Source organism: Colletotrichum phormii, assembly GCF_030913505.1.
Source record: "Colletotrichum phormii strain CBS 102054 chromosome Unknown BDP81scaffold_44, whole genome shotgun sequence".
Lineage (NCBI taxonomy): Eukaryota > Fungi > Ascomycota > Sordariomycetes > Glomerellales > Glomerellaceae > Colletotrichum > Colletotrichum phormii.
Window position 1 is genome coordinate 87,825 of NW_026851486.1, and position 27,117 is coordinate 114,941.

The 27,117-nt window shown below is 52.7% G+C and overlaps 9 protein-coding genes across 9 annotated transcripts; 4 read left to right on the top strand and 5 right to left on the bottom strand.

Moving 5' to 3' along the window:
- Window positions 1–8,453: 8,453 nt before the first annotated feature.
- On the bottom strand, window positions 8,454–9,038 carry BDP81DRAFT_455938 (uncharacterized protein; the record flags this gene model as incomplete). The annotated part of the gene is made up of 3 exons (XM_060593115.1): window positions 8,454–8,732; window positions 8,801–8,962; window positions 9,021–9,038. 3 exons carry the CDS (start codon window positions 9,036–9,038, stop codon window positions 8,454–8,456), a joined length of 459 nt encoding a protein of 152 aa, XP_060437736.1.
- A 1,157-nt stretch (window positions 9,039–10,195) lies between these two features.
- On the bottom strand, window positions 10,196–12,461 carry BDP81DRAFT_466556 (Tannase/feruloyl esterase; the record flags this gene model as incomplete). Its single annotated transcript, XM_060594407.1, has 3 exons — window positions 10,196–11,248; window positions 11,285–11,667; window positions 12,407–12,461. The coding sequence occupies 3 exons, from the start codon at window positions 12,459–12,461 to the stop codon at window positions 10,196–10,198; spliced, it is 1,491 nt and encodes a 496-aa protein (XP_060437737.1).
- Window positions 12,462–13,636: 1,175 nt separating this feature from the next.
- On the top strand, window positions 13,637–15,154 carry BDP81DRAFT_336034 (uncharacterized protein; the record flags this gene model as incomplete). Its single annotated transcript, XM_060585889.1, has 2 exons — window positions 13,637–13,849; window positions 14,000–15,154. The coding sequence occupies 2 exons, from the start codon at window positions 13,637–13,639 to the stop codon at window positions 15,152–15,154; spliced, it is 1,368 nt and encodes a 455-aa protein (XP_060437738.1).
- A 267-nt stretch (window positions 15,155–15,421) lies between these two features.
- On the bottom strand, window positions 15,422–16,847 carry BDP81DRAFT_400907 (uncharacterized protein; the record flags this gene model as incomplete). The annotated part of the gene is made up of 5 exons (XM_060588752.1): window positions 15,422–15,565; window positions 15,614–15,664; window positions 15,729–16,092; window positions 16,238–16,356; window positions 16,419–16,847. The coding sequence occupies 5 exons, from the start codon at window positions 16,845–16,847 to the stop codon at window positions 15,422–15,424; spliced, it is 1,107 nt and encodes a 368-aa protein (XP_060437739.1).
- A 232-nt stretch (window positions 16,848–17,079) lies between these two features.
- On the top strand, window positions 17,080–19,112 carry BDP81DRAFT_387461 (fungal-specific transcription factor domain-containing protein; the record flags this gene model as incomplete). Its single annotated transcript, XM_060587030.1, has 3 exons — window positions 17,080–17,898; window positions 17,980–18,809; window positions 18,882–19,112. Exons 1-3 carry the CDS (start codon window positions 17,370–17,372, stop codon window positions 19,110–19,112), a joined length of 1,590 nt encoding a protein of 529 aa, XP_060437740.1. The 5' UTR covers window positions 17,080–17,369.
- A 216-nt stretch (window positions 19,113–19,328) lies between these two features.
- BDP81DRAFT_442967 (uncharacterized protein) lies at window positions 19,329–20,774 on the bottom strand. The gene is made up of 3 exons (XM_060591701.1): window positions 20,430–20,774; window positions 19,948–20,365; window positions 19,329–19,863 (listed from the first exon to the last, which is right to left on the bottom strand). Exons 1-3 carry the CDS (start codon window positions 20,601–20,603, stop codon window positions 19,517–19,519), a joined length of 939 nt encoding a protein of 312 aa, XP_060437741.1. The 5' UTR covers window positions 20,604–20,774; the 3' UTR covers window positions 19,329–19,516.
- A 1,068-nt stretch (window positions 20,775–21,842) lies between these two features.
- BDP81DRAFT_485924 (NmrA-like family protein) lies at window positions 21,843–23,184 on the bottom strand. The gene is made up of 2 exons (XM_060595187.1): window positions 22,716–23,184; window positions 21,843–22,645 (listed from the first exon to the last, which is right to left on the bottom strand). The coding sequence occupies exons 1-2, from the start codon at window positions 22,968–22,970 to the stop codon at window positions 21,986–21,988; spliced, it is 915 nt and encodes a 304-aa protein (XP_060437742.1). The 5' UTR covers window positions 22,971–23,184; the 3' UTR covers window positions 21,843–21,985.
- Window positions 23,185–24,023: 839 nt separating this feature from the next.
- On the top strand, window positions 24,024–25,983 carry BDP81DRAFT_387471 (uncharacterized protein). Its single transcript, XM_060587031.1, has 3 exons — window positions 24,024–24,792; window positions 24,853–25,222; window positions 25,311–25,983. Exons 1-3 carry the CDS (start codon window positions 24,303–24,305, stop codon window positions 25,675–25,677), a joined length of 1,227 nt encoding a protein of 408 aa, XP_060437743.1. The 5' UTR covers window positions 24,024–24,302; the 3' UTR covers window positions 25,678–25,983.
- Window positions 25,984–26,361: 378 nt separating this feature from the next.
- BDP81DRAFT_400912 (uncharacterized protein) lies at window positions 26,362–26,927 on the top strand (the record flags this gene model as incomplete). Its single annotated transcript, XM_060588753.1, has 2 exons — window positions 26,362–26,570; window positions 26,663–26,927. 2 exons carry the CDS (start codon window positions 26,362–26,364, stop codon window positions 26,925–26,927), a joined length of 474 nt encoding a protein of 157 aa, XP_060437744.1.
- Window positions 26,928–27,117: the final 190 nt, after the last annotated feature.

Consider the following 27,117-nt stretch of genomic DNA (forward strand, 5'->3'; position numbering starts at 1 on the left):
GCAACCGTAAGAAGCCTTAGCTTATGGTAGGCGATGGCCACCATTCAGAGCAGAATTCCTGTCAATGTCCTTCCCAAAGTCTGGATCGTTTCCCTCCGGGATTCAAGCGGACTTTAGTCGACTCAAGCAAAGTCTTTCTTGTCGACGTGAGAACCTATAAGACAAAGCAGAACCATTGTTATGCGAAGGAAATTCTGGAAAGGTCCTCTTCATAACAGCGAGAAATTTGACGGACAGGGGTGTTGGTAGGGGGCCACCTGCACGTTGAGCGTCACATCGACAGTGATTAAAGCCCTTAGCCTCCCATTCTTGCTTCATGATTATTAATTCCGAAGATCGGGAGTCTGGACTCCTGCAGGCCCCGAGAAATACTCCAGCGCTCTATCTCAATGATTATGGAGGTCCCGCGCGCGCAGTTTTGCTGACGTGAACTTTATTCATGCTCGGAGTGAAAGCGCTCTTTTGACGTCTCATAATTAGCGAGAAAGAGAACGCAACCAAGGAGCGACTTGGCGTAGAAGTTATCCTGGAAGGTGTCTCTCTATAGAAGACAGAGTGCCCTGGTAGGGCCCACTTGTGAACATTGCTTGCTCGCCCGGGTACTTGAACCATTCGAACTGAGTCAGCGGGAAGGAGAAGCTTAAGACTGCAGTCGGGGCGTTTCCGACTTAGGTTGTTGTCGCAGCGCCACACGTGGCGCTGCCGGTTACTGCCGTACGATACCGCTTTCCACAAGCCCATTACCCGTCTTGTACGGTATATAGATAGGACCCTCATACGGGTCTTCCACTTAGAGGAATCAAGCCACTTTCTACCATACAAGTCTTCCACTTGCTACCTCGCTTTGTGATAGTTATGAGCCCAGCTCTGACTTGACCACAAGCAACAGAAACCCCTACTATTGTGAAGCAGGCTGCAAGTGCCTACTCTCTCTCTCACATACCCCTTCTCGTACAAAACGAAACCATCGTACACGCAACAATGACTACAGTCTCGCTCCCTACCACCAGGAAGCTCAACAGTCCTATGACTATCAATGAGGACTGGCTTCCGTGGTGGAATTCCCTTCGCATTTCGGCTCGCGAACGAGCCGTCTGGAAATATATCGACCCCGACGGCACCGACAGCATCAATTTAGTACGATTACTTCCGTCAATCGACCGCTATGTCCAGGAACGCAACGTACTAGCCGAAGCCGAATTCCTTAAGGCGAAAGCAGACTACGATCAACTCGCAGACAAGACAGGCCATACAGAACCTGCTAGATCACCTCCACACCAGACGAGTCATATCAACATCGTGAACGAATACGTCCTCCTCATTCAGAGCCAAGCGATCGAAAACGGAGATCTCAAGCAGCAAAAGAACGATCTGAACCTACTGTCAGCATGGGTTGAGGCTACCGTCGCGTCGGATATCCTCCAGCCCATCCGAGCTGAGCTCGCCGACAGGAATGGAGACAAGAAACTTGAGCTACGCCAGACGATACAGGCCCTCAAGGACAGGTTCGCTCCGTCGAAAGACGTATCCATGGATCTCGCTCGCGAACGATACCTCAAGGCGATGGATCTCGCAGCGTCGACCGTGGACCCAATGACCTGGCTAAACGAGTGGTACGGCGCCTTCCTGAACGGACAGGCCCATTCCATACCAGAGGTTGAGGGATCTCTCGCGGTCAAGACGTTCTTGCGAGCCGTCCAGCAGCGAATCGCCACATCCTGGGCAACCAGCGAGCTCAACGACATCCACAAACAGGAGCGCCTTCAGACGGGAGTCCGTTTGACCTTGAAGCAGTACGCGGACCTTCTCGGAGACCTCCTACGGACAGACCCGCCGAAGCTCCGTAAAGCGACAGGGGCATACGCAACGCTTGGCAATCAGACAGAGCGATCAAACAAGAGACCCAACCAGAAGTGCCCCTGCGAGCGTAATGTACACCCATGGACCCCGGCCGAGTGCGGATTCGTCGAGTACGCCTACCGCGGCAAGTCAGCGGCATTCCGAGGAACTCTGAGCGACGAAACTCGAGCGGCTATCAGAAAGCGGGTCGAAAAGGGGCATTGGGCCGATCTTCGCAAGACAATCAAAGCAAAGGGGTGGACCAAGGGACAGGGGAGCGAGTCATCTACCACCGAAAGCATGCCAACAAAGTTTGTTGCAGTTACGATCTTACGGAACGACTTTTCCTCATCCCTAGTAGCCTCAACCCCATTCGTGCGAGGTTCGTCTCTTGGCGTATTCTCGACTCCGATTCAACCCGCTCACCCACTGCGCGAATCTACTGTACTGGATAATTGCGGAGGAACCCATCTTGTGAACGACAAATCCCTGCTCGAACCAGGCTCTCTCAAGCCTCCAGGAGACACGCACTTTGTTGAGTCCGGAACGACGGCGTACCCCATCGAGGGATACGGCACGCGCGTGATGAAAGGCGTACTGAACGGCATCGACCTCGTGCTTGAGGACGTCGCGTATGTGCCTGGATTCCACGTCAACATCGCGTCGGAAGGGCTGATTAGACAAAAGAGCGGTCTCTGGTATACGGGATTCGACTGCTCGCTGCGCTGGGGACCGATGGAGAAGCAGAACAACACGATTCTCAAACTCCAGCGTGAAGGAAACCTAGTCTTCTTGCAATACAAGCCGATCTCCCCCTGTCCACAGTCCCCTACGATACGTGACAGACCACCAGTCAGCCTCGCGGGAATAACGCGAATCGACGTGTTCTCAACCTCGTTCCGTACCTCCCGTCAGCCTCCACCGGACCGCGTAGATGACGGTTGGCTTTGGCACCTTCGTACCGGACATTTAGGCCCTGAAGCGCTCTCTCACCTCGCCACCAACACTCGGGGGGTGAGAATCCGTGGTCCTACTCGTATTGAATGCGAGCACTGCGCGAGAGCACACGCCAGCCAGGTTATATCGCGTCGTACGTCAGAACGACGCTCAGTGAGACCGTACTACCGCATCTCATGGGACCTATTTGACTTCACCAGAGGCTTTGACGGCTCTGAATGGCTCCTCCTCATCCGAGACGAGTACTCCGGACGTATCTTCGGCAGCCCACTCGCGAAGAAGACCCACGACGAGGTGTTTACCATCCTAAGACGCTTTGAGGCATGGGTCAGCACACAGCGAGGCCTCCAGATCTGTAAGATTCGGTCAGACAACGAAACTGCGGTTATTGGGATCAAGGGAAGTACAGAGTACGAACGTTGGGCAGCAGACCAAGGGATTGAGCTCGAGCTACCTCCACCCAACACGAAGGAACCTGTCGGCAGTGGCGAACGAACCGGCCTTGAGATCATCACAAAGATCGTCAAGATGCTAGACTCGTCTGGTCTACCATACGAGCTGTGGCCAGAAGTCGGATTCGCAGCTATATACACATACAATGCGAGTCCAATCCAACGTAACGATTGGATATCTCCAATTCAGACAGAGGAACTCTGGTTCCGACAGTACTTCCGGTGGTGGGCGCCAGCGTACGCAGCGGCGCTCACAAGAGATCTGCGACCACACTGGGGCTGGACCTACGCGTACGGCTGTAGAGCGTACCCGCTCATGAGCGAACGAGAGAGAGGGATTAACAGAAGAAGATTCAAAGTAGAACCACGCGCCCATATCGGATACCTCGTAGGGTATGTGCAGAACGCGCACAACCTCTACAGGATCTGGGTGCCCGCGCTACGAAGGGTTGTCATCACACGGAACGTCAGATTCGACGAGACGAAGTTCTATACGAAGAGCGACGCCAGCGAAGCGATCCAACAAACCGAGGCACAAAACGTGGTCTCCGTCATACAAGAAGAGGACCATGTAGCCGACGCCTTCGCCGACATGCTCGGAGTAATCAGAACGATCCAACTGACCTCCAACACGACACCCTCACAGCCGCAAGCTGAAGCCCCTCATCCCCTGCCAATAGAGAAAGCGGTACAGGACGCTGTCCGCTCGAACGATGGTCAGGCGGAACGAGGGCAAACAGGGTTCCTAACTCCCGAGTCAACACCGGCCCCTGAGGACGTACAACCTCTCGCCGAGTTGACCGAAAATCTCTCACTGAACGAGGTACCCGAACACGAAAGTGAACGGGCAGTGGGACCTCGCGATGGAGAAGACGTCGAAGGCCAGTTCGACGTGTCGGAGCCAGGGCACGTAGAAGAACTGGTTGAAGATGTAATTTACGTCCGCGGAAGCTCTCCTTCCGACGACGAGACGGGTCACTCCCGACAGAACGAGCTGGAAGAGTCAGCCTCTCAAGACCTCGCGCGGCCACGCGACGGAACCGAGATCCCACCTCCAGACTCGACGTCTGACGTGCAGCGCGCGCACTCAGACGGCGGCCCAACAAGAAGAAGCGAAAGAGTCAAACGACCTCCCCAACGATTCCACGGAATAGTCGACCAACCCAAACGGAAATCTCGCACCGTAGACTCAGGGGGTGAATCGTCAACTCAAGCCTTCTTCACGCTCCTTCGTGGCGAGCGATACGAGGACTCAATTCTCTCGATGTTCCTGCCTGATCAGCAGCAAGCACGAGACGAAGCCTCATACGGGCACTTCACCCTTCACTCCATGGTGATTGCTGCCATAAGACGGATCGAATGCCGACTACCTCTGCCTCCACTAGGCGTTCGACTCCATAGAGACCACGCCGTACGACCTCCCAACTCTTGGAGAGAGCTTCATAAGCTCCCAGAAGACATCAAACAGTTGTTCCTCGCAGCAGCACGGGAAGAAATTGCCGAGCTGAAGCGAAAGGGCACCTGGAAGGTCGTACGAAGAGAGGACGCGGGCGACTCTAAACCGCTCCCTCTCAAGTGGGTGTTCTCATACAAGTGGGATACAGACAACTACCTCTCACGCTGCAAAGCGAGAATTTGCGTGAGAGGCGATCTCCAACCAAAGGATCCCCTTGAAGACACATACGCCGCAACTCTTGCGGCGCGTACGTTTCGTGTTACCATCGCTCTCGCAGCGAAGTTTGACCTCGAGCTTAGGCTGCTCGACGTGATCAACGCTTTCCTTAACGCGAAACGAGACCCATCAGGCAAACCAGTCGTTTGCGAATTGCCTGATGGGCACAAACTCCATGGCATGGTGGCCACCCTCACACGCGCTCTGTACGGACTGAGGGATGCCCCCCAACTATGGTACACAGAGTTCTCATCAACCCTCCGCAGCCTAGGCCTCGTCCAGTGCAAGGAGGACCCGTGCATCTTCAGGACGACGGACTCGAAGGTATTCGTCGTCTTCTATGTGGATGACATCCTCGTGATGTACCATAAGAAAGACGAACACCTCGGGAATGCAATAATAGACGGCCTGAAGAATACCTACGAGATGAAGGACATGGGCGAAGCCAACTCGTATCTCGGCATTCGTATCACAAGAGATCGTGCTGCCGGGCACATCTACCTCTGCCACGACCAGTATATCAAAGCAATGGCAGCAAGGTTCGGTCTCGACGACGCTTTCGCACCGGCCACCCCTCTTCCGATGGTCGACTTCGTACCGAACGAGGGAACGGCGACCAAGGCTGAAGTGAAGCTCTACCAAGAGATTGTTGGATCAATCCTGTATACGTCAATAATGATCCGACCCGACGTCGCCTTCGCGGCATCTCTGCTGTCAAGATTTCTTACCAATCCAAGCGAAACTCACATCCGCGCTGCCAAACGAGTGGTCAGATATCTCTACCACACCGCGTACTTGTCGATTCGCTACGGAATGGAAGACGGCGCTCATGTCCTCCTCGCAGCAAGTGACGCTTCGTTCGCTGACGACTCAACTCGTCGATCTTCACAGGGATACATCTTCCTCCTCTTCGGCGGAGTCGTCCAGTGGAAGGCGACGCGCCAAAGTACTGTTACTACGTCTACGACAGAAGCAGAGCTTCTGGCCCTCGAACATACTGCGAAAGAGACGATGGCACTCAAGAGGCTCTTCAGGGATATCACCCTCGATCTCGGCGACGTCTGGAACGTGTACTGTGATAATCAGCAAACGATTCGTCTCGTAGTAGGGGAAGGGGAACGTATCTCAACCCGACTCCGCCACGTCGATATCCAGAATATGTGGTTACGACAAGAGCACGCAGCGGGCAGCTTCAAAGTCGTCTACATGCCAACGAATGATATGCCAGCAGACGGACTTACGAAAAACCTACCACGAGCGAAGTTTGAACACTTCCGAGCACTTCTCAACCTACAGGATGTACGGAACGCATCGCCATGCACACCCAGGGGCCAATTATAACGGAACACAACAACCACGACTATTTACTTTTTCATTTGTACTTACCGCATTCACTACAGATCGTTTTGGAATCTGACGATATCGTATTGCAGCCGCGCCCTCGTTCCACACGGGCGCGACTGAGGGGGTGTGTCGCAGCGCCACACGTGGCGCTGCCGGTTACTGCCGTACGATACCGCTTTCCACAAGCCCATTACCCGTCTTGTACGGTATATAGATAGGACCCTCATACGGGTCTTCCACTTAGAGGAATCAAGCCACTTTCTACCATACAAGTCTTCCACTTGCTACCTCGCTTTGTGATATGTCGTAGGGTATATATGGCGTTAATTGCTGCCCGCAATTAACGGCGTCGTTTTTGCGACAGTTATGAGCCCAGTGTTCTACCGGTAGCACAACCGTCTAAAGTGTAGCTTTGACGCGTACCCACATCTAAAGCCTCAGGTTCAATTCCCGCTCGGGTAGGCAGTTTTGCCGCCTAATCAGGTCTAAAAGAGCCCAAGTGCCACCCAACAAGCCCAGAGCGGCCACGGGTAAAAGCGTACAGACCCCTACCCTTCCACAGGGCTAGGATCTGAGGGGGTGTGTCGTAGGGTATATATGGCGTTAATTGCTGCCCGCAATTAACGGCGTCGTTTTTGCGACAGTTGTTGCCAAGAACATGGGGGCTGAACATATGAAGGGGGGAGAGAGGCCCAAAGAGCCTGGCCTTGGTTAGAACCTGGGAGATACGTGACACTTAATCGAAAACCAACAGTGAGAACCAACTTTTACTCCTGAATTAGACTCCTTTCGACGGGAACCATGTGCTCACCGTGCCGCCATAGTTTCCAAAATCGATCCTTCCATGAATCAAAACGCCGCGCTTTGCGATGCGAATCCCACGTTGTAGGTGTCGGGGTGTCCTCGAGCGCCTCAAAGGATTTCAATCAGGCCTTACGCGCAGATTGGTTTTCCGAAACGCCAGTGTTGATCCCGTTGTCGTGTTCATACTCCTCAATCCACACAATGACTCGTGCCAGAACAGACTCAACGCCCCTGAGCAACTTTGTGAATCCCGTTCCAAGTACATCGACTGTTTCGAGCGTTCGAGCTTGCGATTCCCCCTCGCGCCTTTGTTGGGTAAATCTAAGCTTCTGCGAGACTCCATTATACAAGTCCATGAGCTCTTCTTTCTTCCTCAGGAGTGCCTGGTACTCCTCCGCAGTTTTGGTGTGTTTGGGGACGTCGCGCATCTCCAGGCTCTCGAGGGCGTGTGACATGAGTTCCGTCATGATCGCTATGTCTTGTGCGCTCATGTTGCTAGATGCGCTGGCGTTCGATTGCAGATTGACATTTCTCTGATGATGCGTCAGTGTTCCTTGCTCGACGTTCTTGCAATGAGCCTGCCCTGGGTCCACTGGAAGGAAACGTACATTCTTTGAGTTGACCATCTTCAAACACCTAGTGGTACTCGATTAAACGTACGACATGGGCGCATAAACCTCTTTGGGTCGCGAAAGGCGAAGCGGGAGATGGAGAATTGTGTGTCTAATCGATTGCCGTTGGCTTTCTAGAAGATAAACACAGCTTTCGAGTATGTTGGAGGTGAGAAGATGAGAACCTGAAGAGAGATAAGGTAAGCGACTTTTCCAAAGACCAGGAGAGTAAGATCAACGACCAGGTACCAAACGTGGAAGCGCTTAGCAAGGAAAGTGCTCTTTGATGCTACACTCACCCTCTTAGGCTCTTGGAGCCGTATTAAACAGCCATGTCTTTTTCTCTTGTCAAATCTTTTCGGCTTCAAGGCTTGTCAAAAATGAGAATAGAATGAGTAACCATTCAAGATTCCAGCCGCGGTAAGGCTGAAGGCTTGCTCAAGTCTGCCCGGGCTTGAATTTTGGATACAGGAAGGGTATTTCTGTCAGGGATATGACTCAGCTGTCGCCGGGTTGAACTAGGATGCATCCCGCCAGACCAACTGCTTAATTACAAGCCTTGTCCCATACTATTGTCACATATAGCATCGTTCCGTGGTCCTGTTGGTATTTCATCGCATTTATCCTCGCGGGTTCCTTTCGGGCCACGGTTGCTAGTCATTACTCAATGTCGAATCCTCCCATTGTGAATTCGTTGCTGGGCTCTTCCGGCCGAGCGTCCCATTCAAAGTTCTCATCCACCAAAAGCCAGAGCCCGAGGCCAAAGAGGCTCACTCAGAGCATGCTCAACAGCAAATTGACGCGCACCATGTTCTCGATGAGAGCAGTTTGAACACGATCGAAAGCTGCCTGGAGGGCCTCTCCCATGTTACCGCCCCGGATGACTCTCATTTCGATCTCGAGTACCGCCTTGCTTTGGTTCTTGTAGACCGCAAGTCCCTTCGTGTACTTGACGCGCTTGCGGCGGCGCCGCCTCTTGGCGAGGTAGGAATCACCTCCGATATCGAGGTCGGTAATACAGTCTTCGGCCTCGTCATGAGCTGCGACGAGAGCCTGATGACAATAAAACTAGCATGATGACCAAGGTCAATTGGGGGCCCTTGATTGCGGAAGTCGCTTACCTCAAGAAAGAGCTGCAGCTGCGCGAGGAAAATGGGGCTCTGGTTCTTCCACGAGCGCATGTCCTCCTCCGGCTTGTAGTTGAGGAGAGGTTTCTCGGGCTCCTCAACGGTGACGGTGCCGACTCTCTCGAATCCCTTCAAGACTTCGTCTTCGGCGATGACCTAGCGAGTAAACGAATGATTAGTGGAATGCCAAGGCATCTGATGGGATCGGGCTTACGCTGCGGAATGACCCCATGATTGTGGTTTGGTATGTTGCTGTCGATGTTTTTATTGAAATTCGGTGGAGGTGAAGGCAGGCTTCTCAACCGAAGAATAACTAGGCAGAGAAATCTCTGCCTAGTAAATTGAACCAAATATCCCACCCATCCGGTGGGCTCTCAATGGCACCTCCACTCCCATTTGGTCGATGGGAGGCATACCCTCCAGGCGGCTCTGGTGGCGAGCGCACCCGGAGCTTCTATTCGTCCAATGAGGCAATTCGTTGAGAGTTTGTACGACTGACACGTCGTAATAAGCCGTGAGACCGCGGCCATCATAGAAGTACACTTTCGGTGTGCTTAGTCGTGCAACGAGAAGTGACAAGTAGGTCTGAGGATGTGAAGGGTGTGAAAGAGGTGAAGCTGGGAAAGACACTGATTCCAACCATAAGACGACGCGGTCTCCCTTCAGTCCTTTCCTTCAGATTGGAACAGGACCAAATAACTCTGTGTAGAGTGAAATATCCTGTGAGCCTTCAAGTTAGGTGAGATGCTCGCTAATTTTGGTAAAAGGTAAAAAAGAACTGACAATTGTTTCGAGCAAGCCTCCCATTGTGGACACTTTTCTTTGTGCTTCAATAGCTTTGTTGGGATTGTTCGTCCTAGATTGACCATCTGGTGAATGAGGTGACAAAATGAAAATTGTGGCGATGGTTCACTAGGTTGGGACGGTAATTGTCGGATTGGAAGCCCAATTCGACCGTGAGTAAGGGTAGAGCAGGGCCCACCTTGAGAGGGTACAATTACTCCTCGACGGTCCACCCAACCTCCGATTGGAATCTCCCTTCTACTCCTTACGCAGAATCAATCAATACAGAGATATTGATACTTCGTCACCCCCAAGACCCTACGGTTCGAACCAAATTCCCTGTGATAGGGATACCAACAGTAATGAAAGAGGAAGGTACATCGGAGCTGCGGGACGGATCAACTTCTGGTCCTATTTGAGCTGCAGCCCGGAACCAGGCTTGTTGACTGCCTGAGGCGGCAGGTCATTGGGTATTCATCTCAAGACCGGTCTTTCACAACAAAAAACAGCAAGCGGTCAAATCATAAAAGAGTGTGAGTACTATTGTTCAAGGTGTCTCTTTGACTAAGGTACAACCACGCACCAGCTGGGAAGATTCGTCTTAGCTTATAGCACACACTTCCAAGTGTCAGGATCTTTGTAATCACCAGAGCCTTGATACACATTGTGGTAAGGCCACCTGCAATGCCTCCTTCTGAAATCAACACCACTATCACTGGTGCCGTTGATATACCTGGTACCCATGATGGTATTAGGGGCCACTTCATATTCAACCCATCGCACCATCGCCATCAGCACGTTTTCCTCCGGTACCAGACTGGCAGTGCTTGCAGGCTGGTGGCCAATAAACGTTGCCCCATTGCCGCTACCGCAATGAGACATGCCAGAGATACGGAAGAAGCGGTAAAACTCGTCAAGGGCCTCTGAGTTCATGCCCATGGTTTGCGAGACGTGTTCGTAGTATCGGGGGGAATTCTCGCTCGATAGAACACCATCGGCAAAACCATGCCAATGGAGAAGCTTGCCGCCGCGGTTCTGGAAAGCCGATAGATCACCTTCCCAAGTGTCGACATTGAAATGGTTGAGGCCGGAAGCGACAGTGTAGTTTTCGGGTCGTAGAGTCATGGCATCCCAGTTGGAGTCGTTGAAAATGGCATAACGCCACCAGTCTGACACAGGTGAGACTGCTCCGGAAAAGTAACTATCCACCGCTCCGGTAAACTCGGATCCGAGCTGCATCTTAGGGTAAACCAGGCTTCCAACCGCGTCCAGGACGGGTGAGTAAATACTCTTCAGCGTCTGAAGTTGTGTACTTGTAAGGCAGCTGGTGCTTTGAGCCTCAGTGCATAGAAGGCCGTCGGCGTTGTAATTGCAAAGATCAGGCGACTCGAAAATACCGTCAGCAACGCCATCGAGCTGATCACACTGGTTCAGAATATCCTGATGAACAGTAGGCCACATGTCTAGAGGAATAAAAGTCGCAGACTCAGGCGTTCCGAGCAGAGGATAAAACTGAGTAGCCCATGACGTGAGGTTGTTCCACGCAATAGCAAGAGCTCCGACTACGACACCATCAAACAGGTCAGGAAAAGACTGGACTGCCTTTAACCCTTGGCGTCCACCAGTAGAGCATCCGAGGTAGCAGCTCTTGTCGTGGGACTCTCCGTAAAATTCTTAAATGATTTCTTTGCCGACGGTAGCCCCATTCTGGATGGAGCGGTAGGCAAAGTCCTGAATGACGTCGAGATTGTGGAGAAAGGGGGCTCCGGTGTACCCCTGGTGACCATTGTTTGTCGCGATGGTTGCAAATCCGAGCGACGCACTATATTCGACATCGTAGTACTGGATACACCCGCCTAATCCGCCGTTACCCGTTGCAAGGAACCTCCCGGACCAGTCTTCGGGCAGCCACGCCTCAAACCAGAATCCGGAACGGTTCGAAGTAGGAACTTGAGCCGTGATGCGGCAGAGATTGACCGACACGGACTGGGTGAAGATGCCGCACGTGGCATCGGCTTCCGTGATATCGAGCTCCGTTCCGGATGTGAGGTACTCCGGCGTAAAAGAGATACCGCCAGCTGAAGACGTGAAGGATTCGCAGTGCTGCTGAAAGTCTGCCATGCCATCAACGAGTTGAGCCAAGGCAATAGTGTGAGCTAACAAGCCCACAACGCTTGGTTTGACCATCGCGAAGCCTTTGCTCGTCTGATAAGCGAATTTGAGAAAGTATGCCTTCAGCTGTAGTCGCGGCTGGTCAGGCAAAAATGTTGGAGAAGTAAGGAGCCGGAGATGAGAGGTGAAGCTATTCCATGGGAACTGAACACCTGTAGCTACATAAAACAGAGAAGCTTATGTAGAAGATATTAGACCCCTGACTACACCAGAGATACATGCCAAGTCTTTACATGCCACGCCGTTACCTATCTCCCTGGTGGGTAGACGCAACCAAGTCAAGTCAGGAACCACAACGACGACATGCGCGAATTTCTGTCGGTGTATCCGCCGAGACTTGTATTGGCTACTGCCGAAGTTACCGGACCCGCCTATTGCAGCTGTTCGGAATCTTGAACAGCTTCGAGGCCTTGTTGTCGGCAATGATGGCGGCTGCTTTCGGCCGAGGATGATAGTGGCCTTAGCCTCGCCGGAGCATCAAACCTGTAGCAAGAATGCAGGAAACTCACGACGGCGCTGCTATGTTTCATCTTCCTTTCAGCACAAGTGTAAGGCAAGAGGTAAACACGGTATGTATTCTTGTAGTCCAGGGCCACAGCATGAAAATCGTCAAGACATATGAATCCCTCAGTGAGGCGTTGGTACCGTAGACATCACACTTCTCCTCGCTTTCAAAAACTCCCTCGAAAATAGCGCCCATCTTGCCGTAAACTCTCCACTATTAGCATACGTCAGATCAAAAGGCCACTTGTTAGTTCGTGCAAATTGTAGGCGGGGATGAGAGAAGCTACTCTCTCTCGAATGTTGTGTCCAGAGTCAAATTCAGACTCCCTGCATGGAGTGCTGGAGGATGGCTATGCTCTTACCAAGAAGTCGGAGTGCTGTTCCATGCTTGTAACTAAGTAGCGCCGAGGAGGTAATTGCCTATTTGGGTAGTAGTCAATGGTTACCGTTGCGGGATACTCTACTCACAGAGGAACTCCAAGCGTAAGGACTTTTCCCTGCCCCATTCCTGGGCTGCGGCTGGTGGGTCGTTTGGCAAGTAAGGTTAATTTGCCTCTACGTCGTCAAGTCCGGTCTTATGTCCGTTGCGGAACCATCAAGTGTGCTGACATTTGATACTACTAGTATCCAGCAGGACTATCTGGCGAGGAAACCTGCTCTTTAGATAAGTAGGATAGTACCCAACCTCAATCACATATCCCCTCACTTGAGTACTTGCGATGATGCTTTGCACTTTATGATCGTGTTGGCTACTCGCGATATCCAGGCCAAGCTTTGTTTCCCAGCTTGAGTACACCCAAGCCCACATGGCTAATGTATCAGAAGTCACAACCTACCTACCTACTCATGGAGTCCCATTCAGAAAGACACTCGAATGAAGATAATATTTAATGCTATTTGGTCACAAAAGATTTATGTTTCCAACTTCTCTGAGTCCTCTTTCTCTTTATGTTATGACTAAGATTTTAGTACATTTTATGGAAGACTAGCTAAGCATGGCTGTTTTGCTGAGAGGATGTGGCTATGCGGTCAAATGGGTGGGGCTGTGCTGTGATGTTTGCAGCCTGCGTACGGGGGCTGAAATGCCAAACCTGTTCTGTTTGTCAAGGAATTTGCCTTTCGTGGTTGTCTTGATAGCACTGCGTCTCCGAATGAAAGTCAACACTATTAGTACTGTCGGTTAGCCTACTACTCATGCATGGGGAGACTGGTTGTCTAGAACGCATCAAGATACAAAGACGCGCTTTCACGAATCGCGAATGCCGATAGCATAAAGGGGGTACTGGGATTCAGACCCGCGCGTTCCACGGGGGAAGAGTGATTGACTTGAATGCCACCCCGCGCGACAACGGTCACGCCCGACCACCCTTGATGGTTCGACAAACTCGCGCCTCGACGCGTCACAACGATTCGAGCGACGCTGGAAATGCGAGCCCTAGGACTCAAGAAACTCGTCGTTCGCACAAGAAATCTCGGAATGGTTGCGCGGAATGCAAACGCCGTCACATCCGCTGCGACGAGCGCCAGCCCTCGTGTGCGAACTGCGAAGTCGCAGAGCGCGCGTGCTTCTTCCCACCGCCAAAGGTGAGCAAGCAGAAGCGCAGACAAGAGCAACTTCAACTGCAAAGCGAGAAGCCACAGGGTTCACTGGTACGGAACGTCCGATCGCTGTCACATGGCTCTAGAGCAAGCAGTCACAGCAATGCAAATAACGACGCGAATGTGATGATTGAGTGCGCACAGCTACCCTCACAGCCTCTTCATCAACAAGACAATTACTCCGAAGTCACACATGCACCAGACCAACCGTCTTATTGTTTGCCATCGAGGCAAGTAGACGTGCCGGCCGTGGTCGGCCTCGACATCAATTCTCACCAGACTCTATCTGGGGCTTCACCCATGCTGCTGAGCGGCATTCACGCTCCTCCATCTCTGGACTGTCATGCCGCCTTAGCAATACTAGGTACGCCAAACGTCCCCTCGGAAGCGATCTACACACCACAGCACATGATTCCGCTCCACCATGCAAGCTCAGTCCCAAACTTCACTGGCCCAGCCCGGAGCGCCGTCGACATTGCCGTCCGCCGCGCCGTCGACTCGCCCTACCTTCTCGACGAGGTCCTCGCCTTCACAGCTTTTCACATGATCCATCTCTATCCTGGCTCAGCCGCCCATCTCCGACATCTTGCCACAGAGCTCCAAAACCGAGCTCTCTCTTCCTTTACGCGTCTCACAGAGACTGTGCCCAAGGACGACAAAGCTACCGCCGTCCCTCGGTTCCTCTTCTCCGCCATTCTAGGGAGACATGTTCTCGCCGATACCCTCGCTCACTATCGATCCGACTTCAAGTCCTTTATCGACCGCCTGGTCGAATGCTTCAATCTCAACCGCGGCGTCACCTCCGTCACCCCGCCTGCCCGGAACTATCTACAAAACACCGAGATCTCGCCCTTCCTCAATATCATCCTCGAGGCTGCAAAGAAAATGGGTCCTACGGGTGACGAGTGTGGGCCCCTGAGACGCCTCCTGGATGACTCTGACTTCAGTGAAGCGAGCATAGGAGCGTGTCGCGAAGTCATTGAGCTTTTGCAGTGGTGCTTTGACATTTGCCGCGTCCTCGACGAAGAGGACTTCTCCCAAGCCGCCTCGACGTTCTCGGTCAAGGTTCCAGTTGGCTTTGTTGACATGCTGCGGAAGCATCGTCCCGAGGCCCTCATCATTCTCGCTCACTACGGCGTTTTACTGCACCACTGTCGCGGCTTTTGGCCATTTGCCGACGCTGGCGCCTTCATCATCCGCGCTATTGCCAGGCATTTGGGTAGTTACTGGCAAGATGCACTCGCATGGCCGCTTGATGTGCTTGAAACGGAGGTCAGTTGTGTGCCCTAGGGCCAGGAAGCATGTCAAGGTTCTACCTAAGACATCACCTCAGGCTTGAAACTTGTCTGTTACGGATAAGGAAAGATGTTTGACCGAAGCTTCAAATCAAGCATTGAGATTAGTCTATACGTTACGAAGAACAAATTGTTTCCTTTGACTCACTAATCCTGGATTGACAGTTGCTGGCCCTGTTTACAAGTTTCCCCGACTATTTACCCAGGTTATTTCTATACTGAAGCTAGAACTTCCAAATTCCTAGCCAGCCCCAAACCTTACTCAAGCGTTGGGTTTCGGGCAGATGCGGGCAGCGGGCCAGTCGTTGTAGTTCTCATCTGGAGTCTGATAAGGACCATAGAAGACTGTGTTGCCCCGATCATTTTCTGCAAACGCAATGCCATGCCTGATTCTGTTGACGATATCCTGGCCAGGGATCAGAAAGCGTGATCGAAAGACTGCAGATATTCTTACCGGGTTGTAGATGAACGGTCTACCAAAAGTGAGCAAGTCCAACTTCTCTTCCTTGATTAGATGATCGGCCTCCTCCGGTGTAATCATGATTCGCCATTAGCAGCGAAGCACTAACAGGAAACTTGACGAGGCTCCCAAAGTCGAGAACGGGATCGTACCCCTCGGGTAGACCATAGCCTTCAGGCCGACCGTCGTGTCCAAAGAAGTCGCCGATGCCGGCGGTGGCATCAGCCCCTCTGCGAGAAAGGTTGATGATTCCAACCTTGCGGCGGACGAGTTCCTTGATCAGGTAGGTGTAAGTTTGCTTCATCTCTTCAAAAGTGACAACTGAGTCATTATAGAAGTCAGTGGGGTTCAACTTGACGCAAACGAATTCGGGGCCGTCAAAGATCGTAGCCAAGGCTTCGGTGAGCTCGATTACGAAGCGGCATCTGTTTTCGACGGAGCCGCCATAGGCATCGGTTCTCCTGTTGACGCGACTGGTGTCTGCGAGTTAGCTAATGCTGTGAATGAGGGTTATACAAGCCTGTTACCTGTTAAGGAATTAATGAGGCAGGTATCCGCTGTCATTGTTCAGCTTGAAGCAAATTTCGTGGCCTTATGATCATGTTTGTGAGTACATACCCCTGAGCAAGCAACTCGACGCCGTCGAACCCAGCCTGTTTGGCCAAACGACACGAGTTTCGATATGTCTCAATCACATCTTTCGGGTCTTCGATTGCAACGACGTTGTGGGTGTGTCCCTGCAGTGTAACCTCGTCAGCACCAGGTCAGAACGCGTTCAGTCGCCACCTGTTCTACTTACAGGCTTTCCTGGCAAGTCTCGATACTTCCCGGCATTGGCTTTGACGGCAGAAGGAGCCAGAACAACACCACCATGCTTCTTCATGATTGGCATCTCGTCATGCTGGCACAGGCCTGCATGCCATGCTTGAAAGAAGATCTTGCCCCCAACCTCATGAACGGCATCAGTGACCACTCGCCATGCCTGGGCGTGTTCGGATGTGATCATGAAAGGGGCGAAACTCCAGTCGCACCCGGTCCAATCGACAAATATGCCTTCGACTACGATGAGACCGGCGCCATCTCGAGCCCTATCTACATAGTGCTTGACCTGCGCCGGACCCGGTTTACCATCGTTGATGCATCGGTTTCGAGTCATTGAGCCCATCACCACACGGTTCCGGAGGGACAGCTTTCCGCCAACAGTAATCGGGTCTAAGAGAGTTGACATGATGGCGGGTGTATAAGATACCTGACACTTGAGTTGACAAGTAGAATGGACATGAACTTCGAAGTAAAATGAGACGAACCGAAATGGGTTTGCCGGACACTTATTATGCTCGAGGAATCCGGTAGTATGTCAACCCAACTCCAGTCCCAATAACATTGGAGCGCGATGAGCATCGCACTCTCGGAATAAAACGTCAGAAACAGGCCATGGTAAGCATGATCTCGACTTCTCAGGCGCAGCTATCCATCGCGACTACACCAGCTATGCCGGAGAGTGGACTGGCATCCGCTTTGTCAGATGAGTTGACCTATCAGATAACTAGGACTCCGATCCCTGCACCTACTTACACCGGAGCGGGGCCGGGAGGGTTCAGCAATCAGCCAATGAGCCCCGCCAATGTCCGTGGTCCGGTTTGCTTATAAACCCGGCTATGTCCTCTTCAACGTTAGTATGTGAGTTGTTCGAGTCGTTTGCTGTGAGACTCGATCCTCTCTCAGTCAAACACAACGCCATTGATTGGAAATGAAAGCCCTGAGGGCATGTCGTCAATCTCGCCAGTCCAAGCGCAAATGCGCTCGGAAAGATCCCGGTGAAGGGTGTGAGCCATGCCGCAAGCGACGTCTACGATGTAGCGCTGCCACCTCAACCCCAGCGCCGATCTTCGAGCCTCAACCCGAGACTCCCAAATTGCAAAGCACTGAAGGCCCGCCTTGTGCGATCCTATCAGAAGATGCAGTCAGGGAACTCGTTGAACACTATCTCACCAGAATCCACGGCGGATGCCACAGCATCTTCCACCCAGCGACCCTTCGAGCCCAAGTCTCCAACAAGACATTGAAGCCATTGTTGCTACATGCAATATGCGCAATAGGCTCCAAGTTCTCCAGTCAAGCGGAGCTTCGAGATAAAGAGGGGCAGCTGGCGGCAGAGGCGAAGCGTTTGCTACATGCGGACCTGGAGAATATTTGCATCGAGAACGTTCAGACTTGTATCCTTCTGGCGATGCTGAGCTCTGGTAACTGCCAGCCATCCTCTGAGGCGCTGTATGTGGGTGAGTTTCTGCTTATCTGTGATTCCCTTTCAGGCATTCGTGATGGTGAACCAGTCTGACGAGCGAGTCTGAGGCCACAAGGCATCGCAATCAGCATGATCGGAATCCTAAAGATTGAACCGAGATGTACCTCCAGCACCTCTCATACTATCGACGAAACCTCAAGAAGGGTATGGTGGTCACTGTACATCGCAGAACGGTGGTGTTCTTCCGGCCTGGGCATCCGCTGCAGGTTGGACGACGCCGAGGATCCATGCGAGAGTATCCCGCCCATGGACGAGCATGCGTACCACGCCCTTTTACCAGAGGACCAGGATACCATCTCTACTTTCAGTCGGAAATCTGGTATTTGGGCTTACATGCTTCGCCTCGTGAGTTGTTTTGCTCCGATCCAGGATCTCAACCGTCGCATCGCCAAAGGGCAACTATCGGTGTCTGAAATCGAACTACGTGTGGTTGGTCTCGAAGATCAGTTAGACTCCTGGCAAATTGGTCTCCCTTCCGAATTGAAGATGAATGTGGAGAATCTTGGTGCCCATCTACAAAAGAATGTGGCCAGGCAGTTTCTTGCTTTGCATTTGACATACCATCATTTCACAACCTTGCTTTACTTTCACTTCCTCGAAGGCTATCATGAGCGCACCGTTCTTGCCCCACACAACAACTACACCAAACAGTGCAAGTACCACGCATCGTCATTCAGCAACCTGCTCCGCCTCTCTCGCCAGATGAGCGGCTCCGCAGTCGAGTATCCAACTATCGGGCATATGGCTGCCGTATCGTCGTCCGTGTTGGTCCACGTTCTCCTCTTTGGTGACCTCCAAGAGCTTCCAGATGCTCGCGAGAAGCTGGACTCGAATTTCGACGCTTTGATGGAACTTCGGCGGTATTGGCCAGCAACGGAAGCAATGGTACGGCTCTTCTTAGTTCTCGTGCGACCCATGCCGAGGTTCTCTGACCGTGGACTAACCTTTATAATACAGATACATAGACTGAAGTTCTTTCAAAGCATCTGTCTGTTTACTCTAGAGTCTTACAAGCTCGATGTTTGGATGGTGAGGTTTCTACTGGAACATTCTCGCGCGCTCGAGCGGAGGGAGTTGAAGGTTGTGCCCCCCGATCTACGTCTAGATGGTTCGAACATGTCGCCGCGGACCGAGCAGCTATCGAAAGCGGGGAGGTATACCGACTTTTCGTCACTGCATAAGACCTGAGATTAGGACAAGGAGTCGGCGGGCAAATAATTCATTAGTGTTGGAATAGGCCTACATTAGGCAGCAGGAGGTTGCTGCCGCGGTCCGTTCCAGCCACGGTGGTCCGTGTGGCTCAGCCACACGAGGGTGGTATACCCCAGACTTCCTGCCGCCGCTGGCACCTGGTTAGACTTCCACTCAAGAACAACAAGAACAAGCAATATCACCACTACAGTCGGTGATCGTTGCTACCCACGATACTCGAGTATTTCCTTTTCCACCTGTGAATCCAACAATTAGAAGAATCTGACATGGTCGGTATTTAGGTAGTAAAGTCGACGAATAGCAATTGGAATCCAAATCAAGGTTGTTGCCACACCTCTTTGACAAATGTATCATCCAAAATCGAGGTTTCCGGTATCAAACTACTGGAAAGCAGCCTTGTTCGCCTCCAAGAACTCCTTCCAAGTAACCGCCTTCAATCCCACGCCAGCCAGAAGCTCCTGGCTCTCCTTCAAGTCCTTGCCAGCATAGTAACCGGGTTCGTCGATGAAGAGGTGGTTCTCGAGCATCTCGTCGGCCATGGCGGCCATCGGGCCAGCAAAGAAAGTCTTGTACGTCGCAGCGTCGATGGGCACGAAACGGGCCGTCTTGCCAGTGACTTGCTCAAACTCGGCAATGATTCGCGTAGGCGTGTAGTAGTCCTCGGCTGCCAGGATCTGCTTGCCAAGGACGCTGCTCTCGTTGCGGATGGCTGCGACGACGTACTTGCCTGTGAGAAGGGTTCGTCGGCATCCAATCAGGCAAGTCGATTTATGTGCTTAGGCAAGGGCAAACCATCTTAGGAGTTACTTACCAATATCGGACTCGGTATCAATGAGAGGGAACTTGGCCTTGTCGCTAACCGGGTAAGCCAGGTTATAGATGCCGTCCTCACCCTTACGAATCATCTTTAGAGCGGTGAAGTTGTTCATGAAGTAACCCGGGAGGACAAAGGAGCTGGGGATACCCTTGACGCGGATGTAGCGCTCAACCACGGCCTTGTCATCAAAGTGGACGACGTGCTTGAGGCGACCATTGGTGGTCTCCGTAACATGCAGCAGAGACGAGTAGATGAGATGCTTGACGCCAGCCTCGGCCGCAACGTCTGCTACGTTCTTGCCGTGAAGCTGCTCTTCGCTGGCCCCGCCCATGAAGTTGGGCGTGGTGACGAAGAAGACGGTGTGGGAGCCCTTGATCGCCTCGGAAAGAGAGGCCTTTGAACTCATGACGGCCTTTTTAATGTTAGCTGTTGGTATATCGCAAAGGCATGTCAAGAGAAACGGGGGATGGTCATACAGAAACAACTTCGACGCCCTTGCTGGCTAAAGCTTGAGCTGCGGGCTTGGAGACGTCCCGAGTGATGCCTCGAATCTTGAACTCCTTCGATAGAACGGCGTCGGCGAGGGCTGCTCTCACGACGGAGCCGCCCTGGTAGCCTGTGGCCCCGAAGATGGTGAAAATTTTGGACATTTTGAGATGGTCGTTGGGTTCGGCGGTGATGCGTCTTTGGGATGATGAGATCAGTCTGTGGAATGTGAGTAGGAAGCTAAGAATGCACAACGAATGTAGCTCGACTTTATAAGTCAGATATTCGGTGACATTAGGTACGTATCTTAAGTTTTCCGCACGGTTTTCATGACTTTGAAAGGTCTACGCAAGCGTTGCATGAATCAAGCAGTTGTATGCTGGACTGCCCATGATGTGGGCCTTTGAAGGCGGGACTCCCGACTGTCAGTGTCTGCCTTACAAATGTGTTCCTTAGAAACCGGACATTACCTTCTCGGCCAGACCCTCGCCAAACCGCCTGATGTGGTAAGCAAGTATAAGTGTTGCGGAGCTCAGAGACGCGTTCGGGGCGATGATTAGAGTTGCTCTAGCTTAGACAACATTCAATGAGAGTCGCTCTTCATCGGAGACCGGTGTCACGTGTGGAAGCATGCCCTGTCTCTAATCCTTCACAAAAGGCGCCCTAACGCTGATCGACGTCGTTTCTCAAGTTGCTTTCTATCCAAGAAAAAACGTCGGATACATTTGGGGGGATGGACTGTGACCAAGACCGTTAACTTGCCCTCTGGTAAGTCTAACAGATCTTGTGTATTACACAAATTTGGCGGCCACGACGCTCTCAGTAAACCTGACACCCACTCAAAAAAGTGTTGACCAGTCTGAAGCACCCGGAAAACCAGAAAAAAAAAAGAAAAAAAGGAAAAAAAAGATGAACCGACCGAGATTTGAAGGCCGGAATCCTGGAAGGAACAGGAGCATCACTGTCCCAGCCAGCACTTCACGACCCCTCGGCCACATGGCCCAATACTTATTGTTGAGGATTAAGCATGATTCACTCCTCATAAGGGTCGGGGGCGGTGACCAGAGAGGCTCTACCTCAGGCATCCCCAGTGGGACTGCGCCATGAGGCATCGTAGGAACCTGGGTGAGTGAATCACCAGCTCACCAGTCTGTACCTACCGCCTCAGCAACCCACTTTCTTTGGGTCTGTGAAGATTTCCCATTGTCAACGGTAGAATCTCAATCTTCTTGCAAGGTTGAGAAGCAATTTCTATAAGCTGTCTTCTTGGGTAGATTAGTCCGTGCCATTGAGAGTTCTAGTTGATGTAGTAGACATGCACGCTTGATACATACTGTAGGGGCTTGGCTATCATCACCAAGATCTGGACGGGGGTCACACGGATTCACCAACGGGCCGCCTGCTTGAAAATCATGTGCCTATTCTCCATTATACCCTAGATATCTCCCCGATTATTACTACACAAGCCCTACCACCTCAGTCACTCATGACTTCGATTTCCACCCAAAATACACCCAGCTCTGAGCGACCTCCCCAACCTGTACCCTCACGACCGAATGCTACTCGCATACTCGCTCTCCGTCTTCAACCAAGTCTCAAAGTCCTTCAGCCCGGGGTGCTCCTTCCTCAGCGCCGCAATATCGACGTCGTACCCAACATCATAAAACCACTTGAACATGTACCCAAAGTCCTTGACCATGGCCATGAAAAGCCAGCACAAGATCCTATACGTCCCAGGCAGCTCCTTCCCCGTGCTCTTCTTGAACACCGCAGCAAACTGCTCGATCGTCAAGTCGTCGCCTGCGAGCGAGATCCCACGGCCCTTGTAGCTCTCGGGATGGAGGAACGCCTCTGCGCCAAAATATCCGATATCGCTAACGGCAATGAGCTGCAGCGGCTTCTCCTTGACCGCCATCCGCCACGACGTGACAAACACTTTGCCAAAGAAGTTGTCCATGAGGTTCTCCATGAAAGCCACGGGCCGGAGGACGACCCACTCCATGTCGGTGCCCTTGGATTTGTTGAAGAGTTGCTGCTCGATCTCGTGCTTGTGGGCAAAATGAGGCACGTTGGTCGCGTTATCCGCGCCATGCCGCTCGACAGAGGTGTAGACGAAGAACTTGACGCCGGCTTTGAGGGATGCGTCGACGAGTGCTTTGCCTTGGCCTAGTTCGCCGCCTCCGCCTTGGCCGAAGCCCATGGGCACCTACAAGACACATCATCAGCCATTTTTTGTCACTGAAAATTGGTAAGCCAATGAGAGTGTGACGGCATACCTGAACGCTGAAGACTCCCCAGATCGGAGACGCGGCAGCACCTTGCGCAGTCTTGAACAGCGCTGCCGGGTCCGCCAAGTTACCCTGCACAAGGCGAATCTTGGATGATTTCTTCAGAAGACGCTGGGCGGACCCGGAGGTCGCGTCGCGGGTGACGGCAAGAATCTCAAAGTCGGCATTCTGTTCGACGAGGCAGTTGATGACTGCGCCACCCTGCTTTCCAGTCGCGCCGCAAACCAGAATTGATCGTGCCATTGTCGATGTTGTGTCTGATCAAGGTAGTGTGAATGATGAAGTGTTGATACGGGTGTAGTTGATACACACGAAAACCACTCTCGGAAGTTCGAGATATCAGCTCACGTCAAATACATCCAATCTCCACGATGCAGCGGAGTTTCACCATCACAGTGACGCGCGCGACAGGAAAGTCCGCGACTAAGATAGCTGTCTAGCTAGGGGGTTCAGAGTGGTGACGCTTGCGGGCATGCAGCATTGGAAAGCCACCGTAGAAAGATGACCAATCCTGCGGCGCATGTTGCGCCGGTAAGGCCAGAACCGGTGCCGAGACCCCCAACACCCTCCCCCCCTTGGCTGGCGTGGTGTACTGTGGGCCTCGCCCTCCGACGAAGGCCGAGTCGGAGCGCGAAAGTGGGTCCCTGAAACGGCCCGAAGCGGGGAGAAGGGTGTCCGGCTTACGAGAACCATGATGTCTAAGCATTTGTCTCCTCTCGGGTCACCTCGTTCCTACAGCAGCAACTCGATTTCCATTATTGATGTCGACGGTGATCATGAATGGGACCTGAAAAGCAACAGCATTGAAAGGCGGGCACCAATAAAGGATTCAGGTGTGGGCATTGTGTTCTGCGACGAGATCGTTCATCTTCTACTTCTCTTTCAACCAAAATCTTCACACTTTTAAGACATTCAGAACTTCGAAATCTACCTAAATTATTCAAGATTCAGACGTTCGTCATGCAATCAAGTGGTCGATTGCCCGTGGTCCAGGACTCAACAGTCGGTGTCCAACTTCCACAACCACCAGAGGTCAAGTTCCGCCCGCGCCGGCTCCCGAACGGGCAGAATAAGATCCCCATTTCGGTGCGCCACCAGCATCCTTCAAACCACAGACTAACATCACCAATTATGAGTTACCCGGATCCGAGGGGTCCCTCCCATTTCAAAAACGAGAAACAACAACAAGGACCAGCACGCATGAACAACTAGGTACAGCTTCATCGGGCTGATTTCTCATTCGCCCCTCGAGCCAAACTCAGGCCGTATTTGAGTTTTTCTTGCAAGGTTGGAGTTGCCATTAACCTTTGCCATCCCTCTCGGCAAACATCAGCCCAAAAGGAAAAACAAAACAAACCCGCGACTATGAACAGAATTTCATTTGATGTCTCAGCAAGCAAAACTCTGCAAGCTATGCGCAGAAGTGAGGTTTCCTGCATGGGCCGGCTAGAACAGGAATTCACTCCTGCTTGCTCTCATCTCCTGAAGTTGTCCGCAATGGCACATCACATGCTCACCTCCCAACCTCGCACCCGGAGCGCGATGTAACCCAACGAAAGAAGGGCAAAGAGAGAAATGACAAGCAACAAGCTACAGGTGGTAGTAATAGGCGGCGGCATAGCAGGCCTCGCCGCCGCTGCCGTCCTCCGCCAAAAGCACGACGTCACAGTCTACGACCGCGACGATCCCGCCTCCGCACCGGAGCGCGGCGCCGGCATCGGCCTGGGTCCCAACGGTACAAAGATGCTGAAAAAGGCCTTTCAGTTCAGCCCTGAAAACGTCAAGGCCACCGTGTGCGCCGGCTCGAGGACGTACGATAAACAGGGGAACCTGTTAAGGGAGATGACGGGCGTGTCGGAGCCGTTTGGGAGCGAGTGGCTGCTGATGCACCGTGGTGATCTGCGGGACGAGCTATTAAGGCTCGCTACAGGGGACGCGGCCAAGTTGGGGATTTCGGGCCCGCCGGCTAGGGTTGTGGACAGGGTCCTGATTGTTGGTGTTGATGTTGAGGCGGGGAAGGTGAAGTTGAAGGATGGGGAGGAGATTATTGCTGATGTGATTGTTGGTAAGACTATACATGCATGCGGTGTTGTATTAAACCTCCCGAGATTGACGAACATCTCAGGTGCAGACGGCATCCATTCCCTCGTCCGACAGGCCGTTGTCGGCGGGCCATCACACATGGTATCACCAGGGGCCTCACTCTACCGCTTCACATTCCCTCTCGACAAGGCGAGGGATATCTTAGGAGGGTATCCGGCCGCGATAGACCCTTCTGACAGCGGATTCCTCAACATGATGACGGCCGACGACGAGACGCACCGCAACATCATCTTTTACCCCTGCCGGGACATGACGCTGCTCAACGTCGTAGCCAGGATCCCCGACGCCATGCTCTCGGTGGAGAGCATCACGTCCTGGAACGCCGAGGGGAGCGCGGAGGAGATGCTGGTTCACTTTTTCGACTTTGCGCCGTGGATGCTGGAGATTATGAAGTGAGTCTCACCCCCTTCACCTGCTCACAACCATCACATACACGAGTAAGCAGAGAGACTCGCTCACACACGAAAAAACACAATCAAGAAACGCCCAACACATCCACCTCTACAAAGTCAAAGACACAGACCCGCTACCGACGTACACCCGCGGCCGCGCCGTCCTCGTCGGCGACGCGGCGCACCTGATGACGCCGTTCCAAGGCCAGGGCGCGACACAGGCCATCGAGGACGCCGAGGATCTGCGGCTTCTTCTCCATGATGGCGTCAACGCCGATAACCCCGAGAGCATCGTGTTGGCGCTGCGGACGTGGGACTCGGTGCGCAGGCCGCGCGCGTCGCAGGTGCAGCAGAGCTCGAGGCACGTGACGGATATGTCGGCCCAGGCGCAGCTGGATCGGACGAGGTTGAACTGGACGTATAACGGGATCCACGCGGCGTTGAGGAATCGGTAGGACGTATGCGTGTTGGTGAGCCGTGGACAGGAGGCCACCATGATAGGAGGAAAGGGACCAGGTACACCCTCGATATGGGTTGGGTGAGTTTAGCTGTGGACTATCTACCTACCTTACATAATGGACTGTTTGGTGAATGGTTTGAAGGGAGCAGACGAAGTTGAGAGCAAACGGCTGGTTCCGCGATAGCTCAGGGTCTTACGCGACTGCAGATCTTGTCAGGGGCTAATCTGTCTGATATCCCCACCCGCAAGGTACATCATCAATATTGATGAATCATCGACCTAGCCTAATGCATCATTGGGGTGTTCCTGCATTGGAATGCAAAGGCCAATTGTGCCTGGTGCCACAGAACGAGCTTTGAGACCGTCTGATGCTAGCAGTGAGATGAACGCACCTACCTCTACCGTACCTCAGAAAGGGGCCCCGGAAAGGTGCATCGTCTACATCATCGCTCGTCATAATCGAGCACTTCAAAAACGCCATGTCGCGCCATGGTCATATAATATCGTACATCCACATTGCCATCCAAGGGAAGCAAGACCAAGCATCTGACACAATACTTGAACAACTCTCGTGAATACAAACACTTGCAAGTTTTTACGTCTCGCCAACATTATCGGTTCCACCCGTCGACAAACATCCTCTGCAGACACAACCCAGCATATCAGTACACAATCAATCATGTCGTCATCAAGGGCCCTCCGCCTTCAATCGGCCCTCCGAAACCCCGCACTCCGCTCTTCCACACAATTCGCACCCCGCCGGGGCTACGCCGTGAAGGAGCCTCCAGCACCAAACCCCATCAACCCCTCCGGTTCAGCACCGTCCCGTCCCGCACCATCTCCATCAAACCCCAAAGTCGGAACTAAGCCAGACGAAATCACTAACAGGTAAGCCTTTTACCGCTTCAAATATATTTGTTTCCACCTGCTTCAAGCATCCCTTCCTTCTCTCCAGATCACTGACGCGGTTGCTTTCGCAGGAGCGCCCTCTACATTATTCTCGGCGTCGCTGCAACCCTAGGCGGCACCTTCGCCTTCCTCACCGGCGCCCCAGACCGCGCAGCAGGCGTTGCCGACGCCGTCACCCGCGGCGGTGGACCTTCCATCACACCCGGCCTCGGCCCCAAACCCTCGAGCGAGCGTAACTTAGAGAAGACGACGGGGCGGGATGCGAATCGGCAGACGGGGTTGGCGGGGTTGAAGAGCAAGCAGACGGATCCGAACCAGCTGCAGGCGAGTAACTGAAGTTACATATCGCCAGCTGTGTTGGTGGCTTTTAAGTGTGAAAAAAAAAAAAAAAAACCTGTAGTTGTACACTCGGAATATCAGCAAAGGAAGTCACTTTTAAGTTGTAGTCTTGACACACTCTGCGACATGGTGCACCGAGGTTACAACGAATACGTGAATACGCATCCAATCAACCCTCCTCCCTCCC

Excerpts from the sequence above, each read along its gene's own strand:
- BDP81DRAFT_442967 (XM_060591701.1), bottom strand. The coding sequence starts at position 20,603 with ATGTCCAAAATTTTCACCATCTTCGGGGCCACAGGCTACCAGGGCGGC. Across the intron at positions 20,366-20,429 it reads AGGGCGTCGAAGTTGTTTCT|GCCGTCATGAGTTCAAAGGC; the intron begins GTATGACCATCC and ends AACATTAAAAAG. Across the intron at positions 19,864-19,947 it reads TGATACCGAGTCCGATATTG|GCAAGTACGTCGTCGCAGCC; the intron begins GTAAGTAACTCC and ends CCCTTCTCACAG.
- BDP81DRAFT_485924 (XM_060595187.1), bottom strand. The coding sequence starts at position 22,970 with ATGGCACGATCAATTCTGGTTTGCGGCGCGACTGGAAAGCAGGGTGGC. Across the intron at positions 22,646-22,715 it reads GGGGAGTCTTCAGCGTTCAG|GTGCCCATGGGCTTCGGCCA; the intron begins GTATGCCGTCAC and ends TGTGTCTTGTAG.
- BDP81DRAFT_387471 (XM_060587031.1), top strand. The coding sequence starts at position 24,303 with ATGACAAGCAACAAGCTACAGGTGGTAGTAATAGGCGGCGGCATAGCA. Across the intron at positions 24,793-24,852 it reads TATTGCTGATGTGATTGTTG|GTGCAGACGGCATCCATTCC; the intron begins GTAAGACTATAC and ends CGAACATCTCAG. Across the intron at positions 25,223-25,310 it reads TGGATGCTGGAGATTATGAA|AAACGCCCAACACATCCACC; the intron begins GTGAGTCTCACC and ends AACACAATCAAG.